Source organism: Montipora capricornis, chromosome 12, assembly GCF_036669925.1.
Source record: "Montipora capricornis isolate CH-2021 chromosome 12, ASM3666992v2, whole genome shotgun sequence".
NCBI classification, from domain to species: Eukaryota; Metazoa; Cnidaria; class Anthozoa; order Scleractinia; family Acroporidae; genus Montipora; species Montipora capricornis.
The window spans coordinates 5,194,995-5,216,141 of record NC_090894.1 but is presented as its reverse complement, the minus strand read 5'-3'; the positions used below and the strand labels follow the sequence as shown (position 1 = coordinate 5,216,141).

The following is a 21,147-nucleotide window of genomic DNA, read 5'->3' as shown; positions in this document are numbered from 1 at the left end:
CTGATAAATCCAAACTCATGGTGTTTGGTACCAGAAAAATGCTACCCAAGCTTCAAGATATCACCCTATCTTTAGTAGGGAAGGACTTATCACCTAGTGAAACTGCAAAGGACCTGGGGGTGTTGTTGGACCCTCATTTATCGTACGACAAGCGCATTATTAAGACCGTTTCGTCATGCATGTCTTCTCTCGGGCAGATTAACCGCGTCAAACATGCATTCGACAGAAAGACCCTTTTGATAGTTATTAATGCCTTAGTTTTTAGCAAATTGTTTTATTGTTCGAACGTGTGGGCCAACTGCTCGAAGTTAAATATCGACAAACTACAATCGGTACAAAACTTTTCGAGTAGAATAGTAAGTGGAATTCGGAAATATGATCATGTTACGCCTGAACTGAAACGCCTTAAGTGGCTTCCAGTATCCAGTCAGCTTTATTATCGAAATACCATTTTGGCTTTTAAATGTATGAATTGTCGTGCCCCTGAATACCTGAGCACTATTTTCACCAAACGTTCTGATGTAAATAGTTATACAACCAGGAGTTCCCAATTTTTAAATATCCCTCTTTTTAAAACTGCCTCTGGACAGAGAACTTTTTATTACCGAACTGTTAGCATATGGAATTCCTTGGAATCTAATCTGAAACTTTGTAGCAACGAAATAATCTTTAAGAAGCGTTTAAGGAACAAACTGCTAAGGGATTTTTTAGGAAGTGATTGATATCGTGATAAGTAGTTATGTAATTGATAGTGATGATTGGTTATTTTAATCTTGTAAATCATTTAAATAATTATGTAAATTATTATTGTTCCTGAAAAGCCCCTTTGGGGAGGTTCAATAAAGTATGTATGTATGTATGTATATGAAAAACACTGAAATCGTTTAACTTCGGTTCATCAATTACTCGGGAGTTATTTTCATTCATGCCTTGTTCGCGGACATCTCTTGGTTATACCAGCACGTAACACTATTGAAAGCTACATCTTAAATAATGGATGGGCAAGCGCCTTTTTCACTTTACAGATAGGAGTTAGGCTGGGCTGCCCTTTGTCTCCGTATATTTTTATTCTTTGTGTGAAACTTTTGGCAGAAAAAAATGACATAAAATAAAACTACTAAAGGAATCTCGGTGCAGGGCGAAGAAATAAAAATTAGCCAGTTTGCTGACGACGCTACAATTATTCTAGATGGCTCTAAAGAATTATTCACAGCAGCTCTACAAGATTTAACGCAGTTTAGTTCTATCTCTGGTCTACGACTTAATAACAAGAAAGTAGAAGTTATGTGGATAGGTCCCAACGCCAAGTTGTTTGCCCTCAAAAAAGAAAACAACAACAACCACAACAACAACAACCTTAAGTGGGTTAATAAGGGTAAATCCTTAGGAGTCTGGATACCACAGATTTTGAAGCAAGTATAAAAGCAAATTATGATGCAAAAATAGAAAAAGCACAAAATGTCTTATAAGCTCCTGGAAATACCTGAGACTGAGTGTGTCAGGGAAAACTACTGTACTATTAAAGAGCCTTGTCACTTTTTTGTGCATCTCAAGTTGTCTACATTCTTGCCCCCCTGCCATCAAATCATACAGCCTTGGATGAGATCAACAGGATCTTTTATAACTTTTTATGGGGTGGAAAGGGGGGCAAAATAAAGCGAGACATTGTCATTAGTAAACACAAAGCAAAGGCGTAAGGATGATAGACATTAAATCTTTTAATAAAGCATTTAAATCAGCCTGGATTTAAAAATATTTAGATAAGGACAACCTTGGAAAGTGGAAGATGTTTTTCGATTTACATTCAACAGAACAGGGAGGAACGGACATCTTTAAGGGAAATATTAACAAAAATGATCTACGCAAATGTTATTAAATATCTGAGACTTTCCTGTCCGAACTGTGATTCCGAAATTAGCTTCAATGGTGACATCACTTTGAACGAACAGTTTCGGTAAATGAATCTGTGGCACAATTCTCTAATTAAAGTGGGAAATAGTCCAATTTATTATTATACGTGGGCTACGAAAGGAGTACATGAAGTTAGACACTCGATGAAAGATGGAAGCAATTTTCTTTCTTTGGCTGAGTTCAGGGAGGGCTTCGACATAAAATTAAATTTTCTTACTTTTCACGGCATCATAGCAGCAATAAAGCCCCAGAGAAAATGACATTCGTTCAGATACCAATGAAGATTACATTTTTCCCGTTAAATTCTTTCAAGCCCATAAACCAAATAAACTTGTGTATAACAAACTCATCAGTTTAATTGAAGCAGACCATCCCTATAGCAGCAGCCAAAAAAAATGGATTGTAGATTGCAACCTGGAAATCCCTGAGTCGATAAACTGGAATGCGGTTTATCAAATTCCTTTTTACCGTAAGGCCTCCAAACTAATTGTCTTCCACAAACCACAAGCCACAAACGACTACCCTCACAAAATTGGCCTAAAAAATCATGACATTTGCACCTTCTGTAAGAATGATAAAGAATCCTTAGCTCACTTATTCTGGCACTGCAGAGAGAGTTTTTCTTTCTGGGGAAGATTTCAAGACCTACTCACAAGGAATCAAGTAACAATAAAAGAAAAGAAATATTCCATAGAATTAGTATTGATATTAATTAGGACTAAAAATAGTTGTCTTCTCCCACTTGCAACATTGCTTGTACTTTCTTGCAGCTAGATATTTTATATGAACATGTAAAATCAAGGAAATAATACCAAGTATAAACAATTTTCCTATTTTCGTAAAACATTTTTGTGATCTAGAATATGATGAAAAGGAAAAACCTAAACCTCTTAAAAATTGACAGTTGGAAACCTAGCCAATTTCCTTTTCTTAGTTGTTGTAACGTACGAATCGTGCTTTATTTAAACTCGATTATTTGAGGTGGCAATAAAAGATGCTTATATCACTGTAATATGAGGAAAATGTCTAGTTTTCCAGCAGCAGCTACTCAACTATCATTATGTAAGAAGTGTGTTACTAAACCATTGTTCAGAGCTTCCGTAAACAATACCGAATTTGTCTGTCAAACTCGGCTGATTCCCCGAATGTGGCAGCACTAAAGTTCTATTCGGTTCCTTTTGGAACTTGTTGCTTCCGAATATACTCCAATGGAGTTACCACAACTACATACGTTTTCGAGTCGTTTCCGAGAAAGTTCGGAACTGTAAACAACACTATTGCCAAATCGGGTAGGAAGTACAACAAACCCTTTTTTCGGTTGCATTCTTTCTGTCATTCCTTTAAATAGTTTTGAAAAAGAAACTCCGAAGTCGAAGCAACAACAGCTGTAAACAGAGCCTAAACATCGTTCCTGTTCAACAACTCTGTTGTGGATAACAGCCGGCCTATTTTCCCGACGGTTAGGAAAACCAGGCGTTGGAAAGCCCCCGTGTCTCGTTTCCCTGAACTTGAACTGTTCTTAGAATCGGTCAAGAAAAAATTGTTCAACCCCAAAGGAAATGAGTGAAAATGTGTTGAGCCGGGAATCGAACCCGGGTCTCCTTAGTTACCGGTCAGATGCCTTACCACTAGGCCCCTGAACCAACCCGGCCATTCAGCCGAATTGGAAAGACCGTAACTTTATATGGCAATCTCTGAGGAGAATCGCACATTTTCTGCAGTGAGGATCGCGTCACTATGCACTATACTCAAGTTGATCAGCGATATACAGTAAATTCCCCCTATATATGAAATAATTGCGTATATACATTTGCATTTACATTTACATGTTCCAGCACTGCACTGATGAGGCCCAGATGTATGAGATGTATGTACGTGCCTTCGAGCATTACCGCTGGGTTCCTATGAGTGTGGTCCTCCATTCGGGCTGTGGAGCTTCGTTAATAATCAATACGCCCAACATGGGGCCGTTTACAGCGTACATCTTTGATATTGGACATCCATGTTAAAGTCAATTGACAACTGTCAAAACAAGGTATCCCCTGACCAGTATCACGTAACCATATCGCGGACTCAAGTTTAGACCTCATGAGGTTAGCTTCTATTAGTTGACCGCTGACCAGGTAGTGGTTTTTGATATTGGATGACAGGCTCAAGCCAGGTTAACTCCTTTTTGTAAGAAATAAGTCGAACTCAGCAAGGACCACTAAATTCAAACTTACCTGATTATACCGTGAACTCTTCATGAAAAGTCATTTTCGAAGTAGTGGTAGTGGTAGTGGTAGTGGTAGTAGTAGTAGTAGTAGTAGTAGTAGTAGTAGTAGTAGTTGTGGTACTAGTTTCTTAAATTATTATTTGCAACCCGAGAGCTGAATTACGTAGTAATCTATATGTATGTATATACAATTATAAATTATCTACAAAAATTACAACTTTATAATTATATACAACAAATTACAATTCAAAATCAAATCAAAAGGAAACTTGACAGCAGCGAAGGACACCGAGACAAGGAAAACATCTTCGCTGCCCATGTTGTGGGAAGGGCTCATAAATCATCCACACATGGACAGCATGTACGAATTCCTTGCTCGGCTGGTGCGAACAGGTGGAACTTTATACTTATGGCTCTTACGTAAATTATATCTGCTTTCATGCCTTACGGGTAAAGGTTACCTATGTTTGTGGTCTTCGTTATTCTCAACCGATAAAAAGAGAAAGAAAAACTATCTTCAAAGATGGTTGTGGTGATCTTCTATCCCGTTAAACTCCAAGCTTTCGATCCCAGTATGATAATCGCAATCTGGCCAAATAATAGAGACAACTCTCTTCTCTATACGTTTAAATTCGTTCTTAAAATACAGTGGTTAAGAGTTGTAAATTAAAAGCTAAAAATTCCATAATCGATGACTCATCTGATACAACTTACATAGAATAAGCACAGATGTTTTGGAGGAACGTTAGCACCTTTTAGCTAAATTAGGTAATACATTCCCTTATTAACTTTCTTAATTACACTATCAACGTGGTCATTCCATGATTAATCACTAATTATTGTAATACCTAATACCTTAGCTGATTTTACAACTTCTAATTCTTTCCCATAAACAATAAGCGGATCAAATAAGGGTGGCTGTTTAGAGAAGCTAATTCTAGATTCTTTGCACTTGTCAGAGTTCAACTGGACTCTATTTTTATATGACTAACTAGTAACATTGCCAACTATACCCTGTGCATTGCTGTTACAACTCTTGAGAACAATTTCAGAGAGCAATTTGTATCATCTACAAACTTCCAATAGAAGAAAAATTCGTTGCCAAACTGGTGAATTCCAAAGTATTTTTCACTGGAAAAACCGATTTCGAACTCATGGCTTCGTGATTCATGCGATATCGGTTTTTGGCGTAAAATGTACCGTGGAATACACTAGTTAGGAAATGAATTTTTCTGTAGAAGAAAGCAAAGAAAATGATTTAATTATTAAAGCACCAACCGGAAACATTAAGTCCCTAAGAGCGGTCTGATCTATTTCGCGTCAAAAAATAATTTTCCTTTGAACGCTGCCGATTACATGGGTTTGGTACCTAAGTAATAAATCTGGATTTCTTTCTGGAAAAAAATGCTTTTTTGCTTCGCTACAAAGCCAAACTCATTTTAAATGATTTCAGCCCTTCGGCGCTGATCTAAGGGCCAAAATGTATCAATATTGACAGCGTCGCTATATGAAAACGAAAAAAGCTCTTGAAATAATCTTAATGCCTGAAGTTTTCTATATCTTTAAATAGTCATACAACAAAGTATCGACCGTTTTTCTTTTTGTAAAAATACTGGAATCCCGAAAACAAACCATACTATTTGGCTTACGCGAGGACCACCTGCTAATGGTGGAATTCGAGAGGTTGGTTTTCAATTGTGGGCCAAAATTCTGAAGTAAAATGAATGCCAAATAAGAGGTCTAGGTTAATTCTAAATGGTCCCCGGGTCAAACTTCCGGGTATTTCCCCAAACGCAAATCAGCGGCAGTCTGAATTTGGCTTTCAGAGCCCTCTGTTAGCATAAACAACACTCTCTAATTTTAGCTCCCTTTCCGTTTTATTATTAGTCATTTGTTGAAATAATGAACCATTACGGAATAACATGCCGTCATTATTGCTCATAAAAAAGGCAGAAGTTATTTGCTGTCTTTTGGAGCGTTTAGTTTACAACTAACAGCAAATAGAAATAGAGTATTGGAATAACTTCGTCACTTCTTCAGTTCCCCACCGCGGAAAGGTCACGGTAAGTGACATTGCTAGGGGTTGGGTGAGTGTTTGATCCAAGCTACGCGCCTCAACAATCAAAGAAAAGCTGATTCATCGAGATGAATTTTTAGATATTTTGCAAGTTTATATTGAATAATGAATACCTAGTGATTTTAGCTGTTGAATACAATCATGCACTACTTGAAAGGAAACGATGAGTGAGTTATTTTCAGTACAGGCCTACGATTAAGTCGCGAATCGCTAGTTGATTGTTACTTTTTATTTACAAACTGCAATATTAGATTAAACTAGGTTTGTAAAGTCAACAACCATATAAACTGGCTTTGGCCTATGTTATATCCGGGGTCCTAGGTTCGGTGCTCTAATAGATCTAATTCTTGCTTCGAACTAACGAACATGTCAAGTACCCGGGGTAAACAACCTATTATATTATTCAACAAATTTACACTGAAATTACAATCAGGTCACGCGATCACCCGTTCTGCACCCACTCTAAACGCTCACGTTTCTTCATTGCATCGGTCTTCCCAATACAAAACCGCCATACATAGATGTTTCAACAAGCATCCCACCTCTTAAAAAAACGGATAAAAAAGATCCTAGTTTTCTTTGGTGGAACAGTAGACGAAGCAAGTGTTTTCGAGGGTCACCGTCACTCCCCGTTCGGTTTCCTGTTTTTTTTTTACTCCCGAAGCCCACAAAAACGCTCGCTTTCACAGGCTAATAGGACAGCGAAAAGGGCATGGTCAACTAGCGGTACCTAAAGAATGGAACAATGAAGAAATAGCACCTGAGCCTTTCCTTGCTAGATTATTGTTTTAGTGCACCTTGTCCCTTTCAAACGAATATTTTTGTCTTAGGGACGGATCATTAGAAAAGTAAACTGGATGGAGATAAATAGACTAGCAAATCCACGAAAACAAAAACAATACTATTCATGCATGGCAAATATGCAGTGTGCAACCCTCCTTGGGCTTTTCAAATGGTGTCCGTCCCAGTCTAGGTGTGCCTGCTAGCGCAGAATATCTACGACCAGGAACAGTCCTTCACAAGACTTTGACTTGTGAAAGTAAATCAGGTTTTCTGTCTGTTGACTTCCGCGGGAGCTCAAAATAGGCGCACATGGTCTTTAGCTCTTTCACAGTAAAGCGCGATAAAGCTCGTGCTTTGGTCAGTTCACAAATGTCATAGCCATCGTATGTGATCGGATGCGTCAGTCCTATTTCGTTGAGAATCTCTTGGATGTCTTTCCCCTTTTCCTCGAGTTGTTCACGCTGCATCGCCTCCTGTTCCAGTTGCTCATCCTCGTCCTCTCAGCTGCGGCCCTTGACACCTGTTTCTTTTGCGTTGCTGCAAGTCGCACTTGTACTTTCGTCAGCCATTCGGCTCGGGAAAATCATCTTGTCCCATCACATTGTTTTGCAGTTCTCATCTCTGCTAAGACTTGACCGGGATCGCATTTCCGTCCTGTCTGCACGCCGACGTTAAAACGACTCTGGATTTGACATTCTTTGAGAACCGCTGACCACTACCCCTGGGTTTTTGTAGTGCCCACCCTGCAGTGGAGTGTCTTGACCTAGATTTTGCTCCTTCGTCACCGCTAGCTCGCGCTGTTGGGGTCTTCTTCCCCTGGTCACTTATGGATAGAGATGAAACCCTGGCCACCCAGTCTCGACGCAACTTATCGTACACACTCTCTTCGCTTGTGCTGATAGGGTCATTATTAGCAAAGTTCAAGTGGTTTTGTAGAGCTCCGTAAGATTGGAAAGTATACGAACAGCCAGATTCATTGCATTTGAACAGCCGTGCCTCTGTATTTGACTCTTTCTGTAGCTCCATTGTTCTCGGTTGAACGTCCCAAAACTGCAAGTCGTCACCGGTGCTCTGAAGGGCAATCGAGATCGGACCAAGGCACAAACTTTCCTTGACCGATATCATAGGCTTTCCACATTCGGGGGACCGTCTTCCTCGTACAAGAAGTTGTGAAAAGTGCTAAAATTGGGGATACGATTAACCTTGATTTCCAGCCCAGTCCTGTCCAGTTCACAGACTGCAGCCGTACACTCTTTAACTGGCCGTGAATGTCTGCCGCCGAGATGACACCTTGCTCCTCATTGCAGTAACGCCAAAAGTTACTCTAAAATATGCTTCATTTCTATTTGAGTTTCAGTAAGAAAGCAAGTCCTTGATAAGGGTTTTTTCGCAGCTTTGGTCATACAATCTCCCTCAAAAGTGTGCGCGCGCAGGTGAATAAGCCTTTTCAGTGTCGGTTTTATAAGGAGGGCGAGGCAGCGATCTTGAGCCAGGAGCAAGGTGGAGTCTTGGCTGCCCAGGAGAACGCTGGTTGCTGGTCAGTAAAACCAACGGCTGCTCAAGTTATGTAACCTCAAACTTAGAAAACTAATATAATGTACCTCAACGGCTTTATGCCTGATAACTCATAAATACGATGCAGAGGTGCGATGAGGGTGTTGCTGTGGTAGCTTCCCGCTCCGTCCAATCTCAACAATGCTCCTGTGATCTGAGGTTTGACAGCTTTGACGTTCTTCAGGAGGTCTACCAATATCGCGTAGACGGCGAATGAATCCTGTGAACAACTATCAGACAGGTGAACATAAGACACCAGCTCTAAATGATCTTCAACGGCTGGTTTGGACACGATGCAGCTGATGTGCCAGTTCATACCGCGCTTTCCAAACCACTCTGATTTTTTCTCTCGATATCGCATCTGTATGACCATTGTAGACCACCCTACTGTGCGTACTACGTTGGGCATGGCCATTTCTTGGCCAGAGTCAAGTTTAACGGTTCTAGTGCTGTGCGAAACATCCTGGTAAAAGTAGGGCTGATGTATGAATAAAAGAAAATGTTTTAGCTTAGCTGGATAAATTCGCACCCTATGATGAACAGTATTCTCAACCCGAAAACTGACTCCTACTATCTTTGCATGATTTCTCGCTTTCTTGATCCGGCGGTCGCTTAGCTTCTGAAACGGCGCATGGGTTTGTTGGAGCTCGGTTGAGGCATAGCAGAGTGCATATATACTCAGTATTTTGGTTTTCTGGCTTTTTTGGAGGTGAATGTTTGTATGCGGTTTTCAGTGCATCCAACTCATTATTTGCTGCTTTTTCGCGTTTGATAACATAATGGAATAACTCTTCTCTGGCGTTTGGCGCGATAACTCCACACAATGCACGACAGGCCTCACCCACTTTCTCTTCACAGAGTCGCTTTTCTTTCTCAGTGGCCTTCTCCCATTCCACCTTCATCCTAAACGTAAGCTGTTCGACTCGACATTCACATCTTTAGATAATCCTGAAATTTGTGCCATCGCACCGTTGTAAGCGTCCAATACGTGGTCTACTGGCAACTTATTTTCCTCCTTCTCCTCATTACCGCTACCCGATGATTCTGAACTAGGCCGCCACTGCCCAGGAGTCCACGGGGGGTCACAGTGGACTACAGATGCTGGTGCTGGTGTAACGTCTTCGTGTCGTCGGATCTCTGCCTGGGCCGTTTCTTTAGACTTCCTATAAGAAGAGTGAGGAGCTTTTAGTTCTTATTTTTTCCTTACCAGAATGCAACAGAGAAGTTGAAAGGAAAAGTTGATAGTTAGCTATTCCATGATTTCCTCTCTGTGTTCACGCATATTAGGTGCAAAGACATATGCGCTCAATATGATATGTAGGGAGTATTAAAAAAATTGTAGATGGCACGCGAAAGTCGAAAAACAAAAACGCCCCGCCAAAAGTGCTCTAATGTTCTCATCACGGCCTTCACCCCCACCCCCACCCCCCTTTCGCCAAAAAAACATATCAATGTACATTTCCTAGTACATATTTGCTGTCTGAATTAGGATGGAATATATTTTTAACAACAAAAAACCGAAGGCAACACATGGGAATAGGCGTAACAGGGCGCGTCGCAATAAACTTTATCATCCAACCAATCCCGTGAAAGCGTTCTCACGCTCTAATTGCAATTGTCACTTTCATGTCAGTGACTGCATAAAGCCGTCTTGGTGGCTTTGTGCAGAACAAAACAGGTAACAGTTAGCCTTAAAAATTGAAAGTTTAGGAACAAACTGATACGCCATGGCCTGTTTAAGAAATAGAATTCGGCAAATGCCACTTTTTGATTGCGACTTCACCATTCTTTAATATAATATCTTAACTTAAAATTAAATGAGGTAGCTACATATATATACATAAAACAGAAAAGATCAAACAAAATTTACTGCTCAGACCACTTCGAATAACTTATTTGAAAAAAAAAAAAGAATTACAGGCCTGAATAGACCTCTTTAGCTTGTACGTTATGTTTTCCCTTTTCAGACCACGTGATGTTACTCCAGGGAACCGTTTCTTTCAAATGTCTTCTTCTGCACTTGAATATGTATGCATAACTTATGTAAAAAGAAAAAAGAAAATTCCCTTGGGAACATCACGTGGTCTGAAATGGGAGAAGAAATCGTACAAGCTAAAGAGGTTAAAGAGGTCCATTATTCACCACCTGTTACGGTCGCTTTAAAAAATACCGGGTAAATGAAAGAAAAGAAAATTTTTCCAATATTAGTTGTAAACTAAACTCCCTAAAAGGCAACCAATAACTTCTGCTTTTATTTCGGAGCAATAACGACGCTGTTTTACTCCGAAATAGTGGACTGTTTCGAAAAACGACTGAAAATAGAACGGAAAGGGAGCTAAAATTAGAAAAAAATTACAAAATTAGAAAATTGCAAAGCGCCCTGAAAGCCAAATTCAGACTGCCTCTTATTGGCGCTCCGGGAAATTTCCGCAGGTTTGACCCGGACACCTTTTAGAATCAACCTAGACCTCTCATTTGGCATTAATTTTACTTCAGAATTTTGACCCACAATTAAGAAACAAGCTCTCGAATTCGACAATTAGCCGGCGGTCCTCGCGTAAGCCAAATAGTATGGTTTGTTTTCGAGATTCCAGTACTTCAACAAAAAAACTGAAAACGATTGATATTTTGGTTTTCAATTCTTTAAAGGTGTCAGGCATTAAATCAATTCAATGGCTTATTTAATTTTCATGTAGCAACGCCATAAATATCGACAAATTTTGGTCTAAAAATCAGCCACAGAAGGGCTCAAATCGGCTAAAATGAGTTTGCTATCATAGTGAAGCAAAAATAAATATTTTTCAAAAAAGAAATCCAGTTATTTGGGTACCAAACCCTTTCCATCGGCAGAGTTTAAAGGAAAATGATTTTTTGACGCGAAATCGATCGGACCGTTCTTAAGCTTGGCTAAATCTGTATATTACTTAGGAAATCAATCACCCAATTAGTCCTTTCGACAGATTGCATACGATGATGATGATACGCAACAACACTTATTATGAGAATTCCTGGCAGTGGAGTATGTGTGAACAAGTATGCCTGGCTGTGCCCTATCCGTGGCTGGGTACCTAGGCGTCATTGTCATGCTTTCAAACGTTAACGGGGTTAGAGTGCACTTCCAGCGGATGTTGTTAATGATCGCTTTATTAGCATGGTAACTATCAACTAATGCATTACATTTTCAGGCTCCTGCTGTTTGATGTGTGTATTTGATGTTAATGATAACAAATAAATATTGTTATATTTCCCAACCAAGTCTAAAAATCTATCTGAAGCGTCTCCGATCTTTGATATGACAAATTATTATTCGATGTGAACCTGCAGTGCATCGAAACACCAGACCATATCGCGTAATTGCTTCATTAATAACGCAAATTTGAATAATTTAAACTTTCTAATAAACCATTTAAACACCTGCATGGTCTCATTTCAGTCTGTTCTGGCAGGATAAAAAGCATCTACTGATTGTCGCTATGTCAATAAACGCGAACCTTACAGAGGCCAAAGGGAAAAAGACCTACGCAGAGTACTTCTGTTCGGAAAACGTCACCGAAGAAATCCACCACCAGCTGACGTTTCTCTCCACGGTTGTTGTTTTTCTGTGCATTTTTACATCCTTGGGAAACGCTTTAATACTAGTTGCTCTCCGTAAAGAGTCTACACTACATGGACCGTCTAAACTGTTGCTTCGCAGCTTGGCAACAAGTGATCTCTGTGTCGGCATGTTTGCCGACCCTTTATGTGTTATGTACTGGGTATCTGCAGTAAAAGAGCACAAGAGTATTTGCTACTACGCATTATCAACTGGTTTTGTAGTAAATTATGCTTTGTGTACGGTGTCTCTTTTGACCACGAGTGCCATAAGTGTAGACAGACTTCTGGCTTTGTCACTGGGAATGAGATACAGGGAAACCGTAACTTTGAAACGAGTAAGCAGATTAACAACAACGTTTTGGGTTCTGGCTTCTCTCGCTTCATCTGTCTACGTAAAGAGTGCTCAATTTTCGACAAGGTTTATACAAACAGTATCATTCATTTGCCTAGCAACCTCCCTGTTCTCACATATCAAAATTTTCTTTAACTTCCGCAAACATCGCACTCGAGTTCAAGTCAGGCCCTTTGGCGAAGAGTCACACAGTGGTAGTCAGCGAAGTGGAATCAGCATCGCAAAGCACAAGAAGGCAGTGTCCAGTGTATTGTGGATTCAACTAGCGTTGCTGATTTGTTATCTACCCTATACCGTGTTGGTAACAATGACTAGCGCCATAGGTGAACTGTCCCAAACTCTTGTTCTAAGCAGGCAATATGGAGTAGCTTTTGTGTTAGTAAACTCTTCATTAAATCCACTTCTTTACTGCTGGAAGATTTCAGAGGTAAGACGAGCTGTCATAGAAACATTCAAAAAATCCCGCTGTTTATCGACTGATTGAAAAAACAAGGCTAGTTCTTTATTAATTAGCCATTAAGATATCAACTTTACAAGTAGAAAAGTAGTACTGCCACAGTAATACAGCGTTTTATTCCGTATTCTCAACTGAGCTGCGCTTTGTCTTCCAGGAGATTCAAGTTGTCTTTGTGTAATATCTAGCACTAGTAGTGCACGATATTTTTTTGGGTATTGTATATCGTTGTAGTGCCATGGTAGAAGTCTTAGGTAAATAGCCCCCTGGAAAGACGTGGTTACTAGCAAGGTACGAAACCCAGAAAGAAAATAAAGGAGAATCGAGAAACATTGGCCTCTGGGCTGTCATGTTAATCATTTTCAAGTTCCCTCACAACTTCTTTTCACCGCACGTTTGAGCGTTCACTCTGAGCTTCTAACGCCTTTGTAATACCAAATTTCACTGAATTTAACCCCTGTCCAACGGGGTTAATATATCGATGGGTGACCCAAAAAATATACCACTTTGTAACAGAAGCATAGAACGGAACATTCTATTTTAACGCTCAAAAATGCTAACTAAGCAAGGTACAAATATTGATGCAAAAGTAAATAAATATTGATACACAATTTTTAGGAACAGCAGAAGGAAGGTTTTAGGACGGTCGATCGAGAATAAAATATTTTGCCATCAGCAACAAAATTTACGACATGAAAACAACATTAATTTTGAACCGCGAATATAAAAAGTTGCCATCAGCGAAAAACATTTTGGGAGATTTTTGCTACGTTCAATTTTGGCTGCACAAGTAAATCGCCAAATCGAAAGTGACATCGAATTCAGCGGCGCCGTGGTTAAAGTCACAGCGGCGTGTTTACTCGTGAAACAGTGAACCATCTGTGTCAAATGATGGCAAGATACCGGGTTTTTGGTTTTGTTAGTTTTCTTTCTTTGTCCCTGCAAAATAGAAAATCTACTCTCTGAGACGAGGTTATTTATCACCAGGTAATTCCATGGAAATAGCAGCTACTTTATTATTCATCAGCATCACAATTTTTTGCTGATTTTGAGGCTCATTTTGTTGAAACTCAAGCACGCTTCCAACAGACCTGTTTATTTTCGTGACTTTAAAAGCACGCGCTGCTTACAGTGTACTACCACAAAAATCCTTCCGTATCACATTTCAACCCACGTATGCAAATTTGTTAAGCTCGAAAATAACACAACATGATATATTCACAAAGGCTGGAAATCTCACAAAAACCTTTTCCAGCGAAAAACTTATTGAAACAAACAACATATTTGCTATTAGGGGCAAAAAACCCTTTCTATTTCATTTGCGTGCGTGCAAACAAGATACACGATCAAACCCTTTTTGAAAGGACCTTGACCGTAAATAATGAAGCACAAAAGAGACAACAAGCTTTCATTCAAATAATTCTTCACTGTCCCATCTCCAAATTTTTTCGACTGTGCAGAGTTGAGTACAAAATAAATGTAAATTGCCAGACAACTGATATGCGCCTTCAGCAAACACCGTGATGCATTCAAGGAGTTCGATTCTTTCAATGTTTGTTAAACCCATAAAAAAAAAGAATCGCCATTTGATGCCAGTGTTGTACATAACAGCAATAAGTAAAATATTAGGAACAAAGCTCTATTTATACGCAACGCGAAAAATGCAATTGTTGTCGAAAACCATTACTCGTCGCTTTAAAGATTCCATATATTTATTTTTCACCCCGTCTTGTTTATCCAATTAACGTGCAGAAAGTTATATTTTTTTCAAAGATCCACCAAAACGCCATTTGAATTTCAATGACGTCAACGCCATTGCAGGTTATTAAGAATTAAATATTCTACTATATCCACCAGAGAAATGTACGCATTTCCAGTACCCTCCCACTTCTCAGAAAATACGTGCAGAAGACTCTATGCACAAAGAGACCACTTAGCAGGGGAGTGACAGGCAAGCCTTTTACCTACACGGAAAAAAAAAACAAACAAACAAACAAAAAAAGAAATTTTATCCATCTTCCGAATGGGATTGCCATACTGGCAACCGTGTAAAAAATGCAATAACAACTGTATGTTACAATTTAACATAAAAAATAGATACCAACAACAGCAACATAACTTTCATTTAAAAGTCATTGTGACAAACGAAAGCGATTGCAGAAAGTCTCTTGAAAATATAACTTAAGCTGTCGCAAAGTATTTCGCAAATTATTTTTTGAACGCCATGTCGGTTAATTTTCCTCGCTTACTTTTGTAGCTCTGCCGTTGTCGTAGTCAGGGTTGTATATTTTAAGCTCCGTTTTCGTTTGACCAGACAAGTGTTACTTCGTAACTACATTTCTTGCGGAATACCTCTCAAAAAACACTTCTAATGATATTATTTTCGTGATGTGTGACGATCAGAATCAAGCTAAAACGACCGTAAACGAAATTTGTAAATTTCATATAAACCCTTGGAAACAAAATTATTCAAATTCCCACGAAATTTGAAGAGACATGAGGAGATTTCCAATCTTCAGAAGTTGTGTCTTGTGCAATGATCTAATTTTCCGTTGATTGAATGATATTAATAAAATGACTAAAAGTTTTTACATTTTTTGGAAATATGCCTTTCTCAAACAGAGTTATAGCGGTTTGAATTTGGCCAAAATCTCGCACATTCACTGTAATTTTAGCCGCATTTGCCTCCCCCCCCCCCCCCCCCCAAGCAAAAATGCGTCTGAAACCGTGAAAAGTTCTATTTATTTGTTTTTAATATGATCATAATTATTTCCGGAAATAACTTGTTGTTATGCGTAATCGTGGGATGGTCGTAGACATCAGATCATAAAATTTGCAAGGATTTCTTTAAGAGTGCGTCCTCAATTAACTGTACTTAATACGTTTAGGGTGGGGGGGGGTTCTGAGTATATTTGCATAGATTGCACCTGCATGCTTACTCATGCTGTGATGATGTAGCAACTAGAAAGAGGAAGAGAAACAAGTGTTGAGTCTCAACATTATATCTATAGGAAAGGCTTCCTTGTCTCCTTGTCTTAAAATTAGACAAGTGAATGTGTTTTAATGATAATGATAATTTGTGTCAACACTAAATATACTTTTCTTTTGGATTTGGTCACATAAACAAGTAAATTATCATGCCAGACAAGCTTAGAATCTGTATTGCCCCACAATATTTCAATAGCGCGCTCCTGATGGCTCATTATTTACTCGGAACCATTGAAGTAGTGGCATCCAGGAGTATTTTTCGATTTGGATGATAAGAATGGGTGTTGGCAAGTGCAACCGGACAAGGAGTCGTCGTATCTCACGACCTAAATCATTCAACCTCCACAGCTTTGATAAGTGAAGTAAACGTACCTTTGGCTTGCCAACACTTAAAGAAGGCCTTTAACACTGTAGACCATAACATCTTACTACGTAAACTTTATTGTTACAGTCAGTGTCAGTGACAAAGATCTTACGTAAATGGATTATTATCCACAGAACGATATGTTTCATGTGGCACACACTAAAAACGCGCACGGATGAATTTTGACACTAAAAGCGCGCCGTAACTTAGCGGTTCGCTTCGTTTGCCTTTTAAACCTTGTGCAGTTTACGATCTCTCCTCCTACATTTTGGTTGCAATCCTTAAAATTGGCGAATTGATGGGGAATGTGGCACTGGTATCAAGTAGGCCGAAAGTGAATCAAATGACCACGAGGGGACCAGGGGCCCGTTTGACAGTTAGTTTGCTTTTTATTACCTTGAAAGCCTGTAAAAAAGATCGGCTTTCCTGAAAAATCCGTTGACAGGTCCACAAATGGCTTATTGGGTTCAAAACGTTTTTGGGACTTTGAGAAACGGGTCCTTGTTTTCAGATGTTTTGTTAAGGAAAAAAAAAAGTCATCTGGCAATATGGTAGCTCCGAATTTAGACTTGGTGTACATGTTACGATCCGATGCAGGAAGGCAAGCCCACAGAATTGATCTCAAGAGCATTATCGAGTACCGAGAAGAAATATGCGCAAATGAAACAAAAGCGCTCAATTATTAGCATGGTCCGTGGCTGCACGCATTTTGACTATCACTATGTTTATGGAAGAAAAGGTAATTTGACGAGATTGGGAGTTTAAATTTGTTTTTGCGGTGGATCGCAAACAATTGGAACTCAAATATTTACGGTAGCCCGAGCGGATCCAAAAGAACCTGAACACCTTGATTTTATTTTGATATTTCCCACCGTGCAGTAACCAATCAGAAGTGACATGAAACCACAAACTAATTACAGTTACTGGTTACGCTTTAGTTTTTTCTCGCTAGATTGGCCTTTTACGATACATTACATTTCATAAATATTTCTTGTATTCACGGTTTTCCTGCTTAGATAGGAAACAATTTAAAATTGATCTTTTAGGGCTTTGAACTCCTTTCCAGCCTTTCATTAAAAAGATTGCGTGAGTTTATGGGTAATGGGTAAATGTCCAATCACAGAAATCGCTGCAGAAATGCAAGACTTCAGAACAATCTTTTTGGAGCCGCTGCGCAGACGGACTACATTTATGTAAGGATTTGACCTAGGTTTTTTTAATTACACGTTCGGCTGCGCGCAAGCCAAATGGAATATGCAAGTGGTAGAGGATGAACTGTTAGCCTCAACATTGCTGTTGAGCCAAGCTATAGCTGGAGAAATTATCCAGGTTTTCCATGATAATTGACTTTAAACAATCAAATTGTATTAGCCTATACGGCAATTAAGGTGGCTCAAACCAGTTTCAACGATTTCAAGAGATTGTTTAACAAGAATCCAACGCTATAGGAGACCTCTGGGCGCCGAAGAGGCGCGAGCGGAGCAACATGGGTAAGAAAATATGGTAACCCATCTGTGCGAGAAAATTTGGTTTCGGTCACCGTACGATTATACGACCATACGACCACCCGTACGTCCCCCACCGTGCATGCCAAAGTGAAACTGTGTGGTGCATCCCGCGTTTTATGGCGGGAACATCTTTGATATGGAACATCCATGTTACGTCAAAACAAGGTATCCGCTGACCAGTATCATTTGACCACATCACAGGCTCAAGCTTAAAGCTTATCTTGGTCAGCTTTTTTTAAGTTGACCGCTGACGAAGTACTGGTATTCGATTGGATCGCAGGCTCAAGCCAGGCCTACTTATTGTAAGAATAAATAACACCGGAGCTCCGCTTTTAGGCTTGGCTAAGTCTATATATTTGTGGCATACGAAAAGCCAATCAGTTTTAGCTCAAGAACTACAGAATACCGTGACAGGCTGATCAAGTCACGGTAAACCATTTACTCCCTGAAGACGTTATGCCGTGCCCAACGAAAGATTGGTTAAAAAAAAAAAAATGTATATATCCTCACAGCCGTACAACCGGCCTTGTATCATTACTTAGTTTTTAGTCTACAATTTGTTTTAACCGTCTATTTGCTGGTTAGATCTCCCAAGATCCGGCACTTGTACTCTGTTCAGCTGGTACTTGCGTAAAAACTGACCACATCACGTCAAATGATTTTCGAATGGGTACTCCACTAACTCCAAAAATAAATTTGACAACGAGGAAATCATGTTTACAATGCACTTGATTAAAAATTTTAAACTATTCGAAGAAATCGTTTGTAAAAGAAGAAAAGAATAAAACATAATAATGTTGTTTTCCCAAATGCTCAAATAATGGAAAATCGAACAAATTAAAGAAAACTTGTTTGAGTCCTTTTTATGGGGTTGTTGTAGTTATATTATCCTTGCGCAATAATCGATGGGAAAGCTGAAAGAGGATCAATCAAGATCTATGTGAACTTTTCTTAATTACTGAGGAGCTCGTTTAGAACAGTATTTTGTTTGACACTCGACCAAAGCAATGCTTCAAAATATCAGAGGGAGGGATATCCCAACATCACGTGATACATTAAATCCTTGCACCTATTGCAGTAAGTAAAATATACTTTTTGGGGTTCTTGAATCATCAACTGGACACTCCTATTGGGTCAAACCAAGCCACAGTACTATAACGCTCTGAACAACTCGCTTTTGGGTTTATTTTTCTCTTTTAACCAATGATATTGTTTCGTGGCGTTCTCGTTTACGACCGCGTCGTAGATCGTAAAGTCCCTATTATTAACAAGCAATCTTCCAAGCATACTAAGTAAGTAAGTAAACTTTATTTAAACACGGAAAATCATCAGTTAAGCTAAAAAAACTAAAAGTTCCACAAACAGGCCCCGCTATAACAGAAACGTCGTTTCAAGTAATTAGTATTTGGCTTGGGTAGAGTAAGCTTACCTGCTAAGTTTCTCAGGTTATATTCAGCATCTCGTTGACTGAAAAGGCGTTGAAGATATTCCGGGGTAAGGTCGTGAATTGTTTTATACATAATTAGTGCTTTTTGTTTTTTTACGTCGAAGAGGCAGCTTCTCCCACTTAAGAGTATCGAGAAGGAGGTTGGAGCTCGTATCAAAGGGTAATTTAGTAATTACCCTAGCTGCGCGATTTTGTCATTTTTGCAGCTTATCACTTGACTGGCCACTTAAGCAGTCCCGGACAGGACTGCAATAATCAAAATGAGGTAATATTAAAGCGTTATAAATTTGAAGCGCAGCATTAGCCGAGATAAAGTGTCGTATTCGTTTTAAGGCTCCTATGGCTGAGGAAACTTTCCTGCATATTTCGTCTACATGATTTGACCAAGAAAGCCGAACATCAATGGTAAGACCGAGGGATTTAGTGCAATCTACTCTCTTGATTATTTCGTCATTAATTCGTATATCCATCTCGTCACATTGAGTGTTGAATCTCTGCCTAGATCCAATTATCACTAACTCGGTCTTAGCCACATTTAAACTCAACCTGTTGGCTCTCAGCCAACAGCTAAGGTTACTGAGTTCAGGAGTTAATGCTAGTTTAAGCTCTGTTAAAGTTTTTGCAGTTAGGGTTATATTGGTATCGTCAGCGAACATTCTCGGGGAAGCCTCCCGGAGGCAGTTAATATACATTAAAAATAGCAAGGGACCTAATATGCTGCCTTGCGGAACCCCACAAGTAATAGTGGGAGGAATTGACAGTCTTCCATTAACATTACATCTTTGGGTCCGATTACTTAGGTACGATTGAAACCAAGTGATAGTTTCCTGGTCGGCCCCAAAGTATGACATCTTGCGTAAAATGATTTCATGGTCGATAGTGTCGAATGCCTTTTTAAGGACAATGAAAACGACGCCATTCGGGAAGCATGGTCGATGTTAACAGACCAGCTATTTGTCGCCTCAAGCAAAGCTGTAATGGTACTGTGTAAGGAACGGAACCCTGACTGGCAACTTGACAGCAGTTTATTATCATTTAGGTAATGGTAAAGTTGGTCATAGACAAGTTTTTCAAGCACTTTCGAGACTACTGGGATAACGGAGTTGGGGCGATAATTATTTATGTCTGATTTTGAGCCTTTTTGAAGATCGGTGTCACCCTAGCCAATTTCCATTCAGTTGGATAGATTCCCGTGAGGATTGATTTCGTAAATACGTCTGCTAGTGAGGGTGCAACAATACTAGCTCCCATTTTTAATAACTTACTAGGGATCTTGTCAAGGCCAGTGGCTTTCTTTACATCGATTTTTTTCAATAGGTCTAGAACAATGTCGATACTCGGGGGTTTTAGAGAAAACGAATCATCAGAGGGCGACTAGAATGATTCAGCGTCAACTTCTCCAACCGGAATATCACGTGCTAGCATTTTCGCAATGTTGGGGAAGTGCACATTGAAAGCTTCCGCCATATCATCGGCGTTATTTATAGTTCTATTATTAGCTTGGATTTCCAAAATATTGGACGACTTACAACTACTCCGTGAGCTAAGCTCGTTAATAAAATCCCAAGTTTTACGTGGATTGCCTTAAGTTTGATAGTTTCCAAGTTTTCAGAAAAAATATCCTTTTTTAGCAAGTTTAGTTGCATTATTCACATGGTTCCTAGCCCGTTTAAACTGCTGCCACATGGCATGATCATTTGTAGAGATCGCTTTCTTTTTAAGAACATCTCTTCTGCGCATTCTGAGCAATAATTCACTCGTTATCCACGGAGACCGCTTGTTACGAATTCTTTTTGATTTTAGAGGCGCGCGTTTGTCCATGCAGCTGACAAACAGGTTTTTCCATTCTTGCCACATATCATTTGGATCAGAGTGCGAACTAACATTCCTCCATGACATT

The 21,147-nt window shown here is 39.4% G+C and overlaps 1 protein-coding gene and 1 pseudogene across 1 annotated transcript; one reads left to right on the top strand and one right to left on the bottom strand.

Annotated features, from left to right (window-relative positions):
- The window catches only part of LOC138025333 (uncharacterized), a 15,669-nt pseudogene extending 6,756 nt beyond the window's left edge, over nucleotides 1–8,913 (bottom strand).
- Nucleotides 8,914–12,013: 3,100 nt separating this feature from the next.
- Nucleotides 12,014–12,970, top strand: LOC138025332 (melanocortin receptor 4-like). The gene has a single exon (XM_068872562.1). It carries the CDS (start codon nucleotides 12,014–12,016, stop codon nucleotides 12,968–12,970), a length of 957 nt encoding a protein of 318 aa, XP_068728663.1.
- The last annotated feature ends 8,177 nt before the right edge of the window (nucleotides 12,971–21,147 follow it).

Coding starts and splice junctions, on each gene's coding strand:
- LOC138025332 (XM_068872562.1), top strand. CDS start 12,014: ATGTCAATAAACGCGAACCTTACAGAGGCCAAAGGGAAAAAGACCTAC.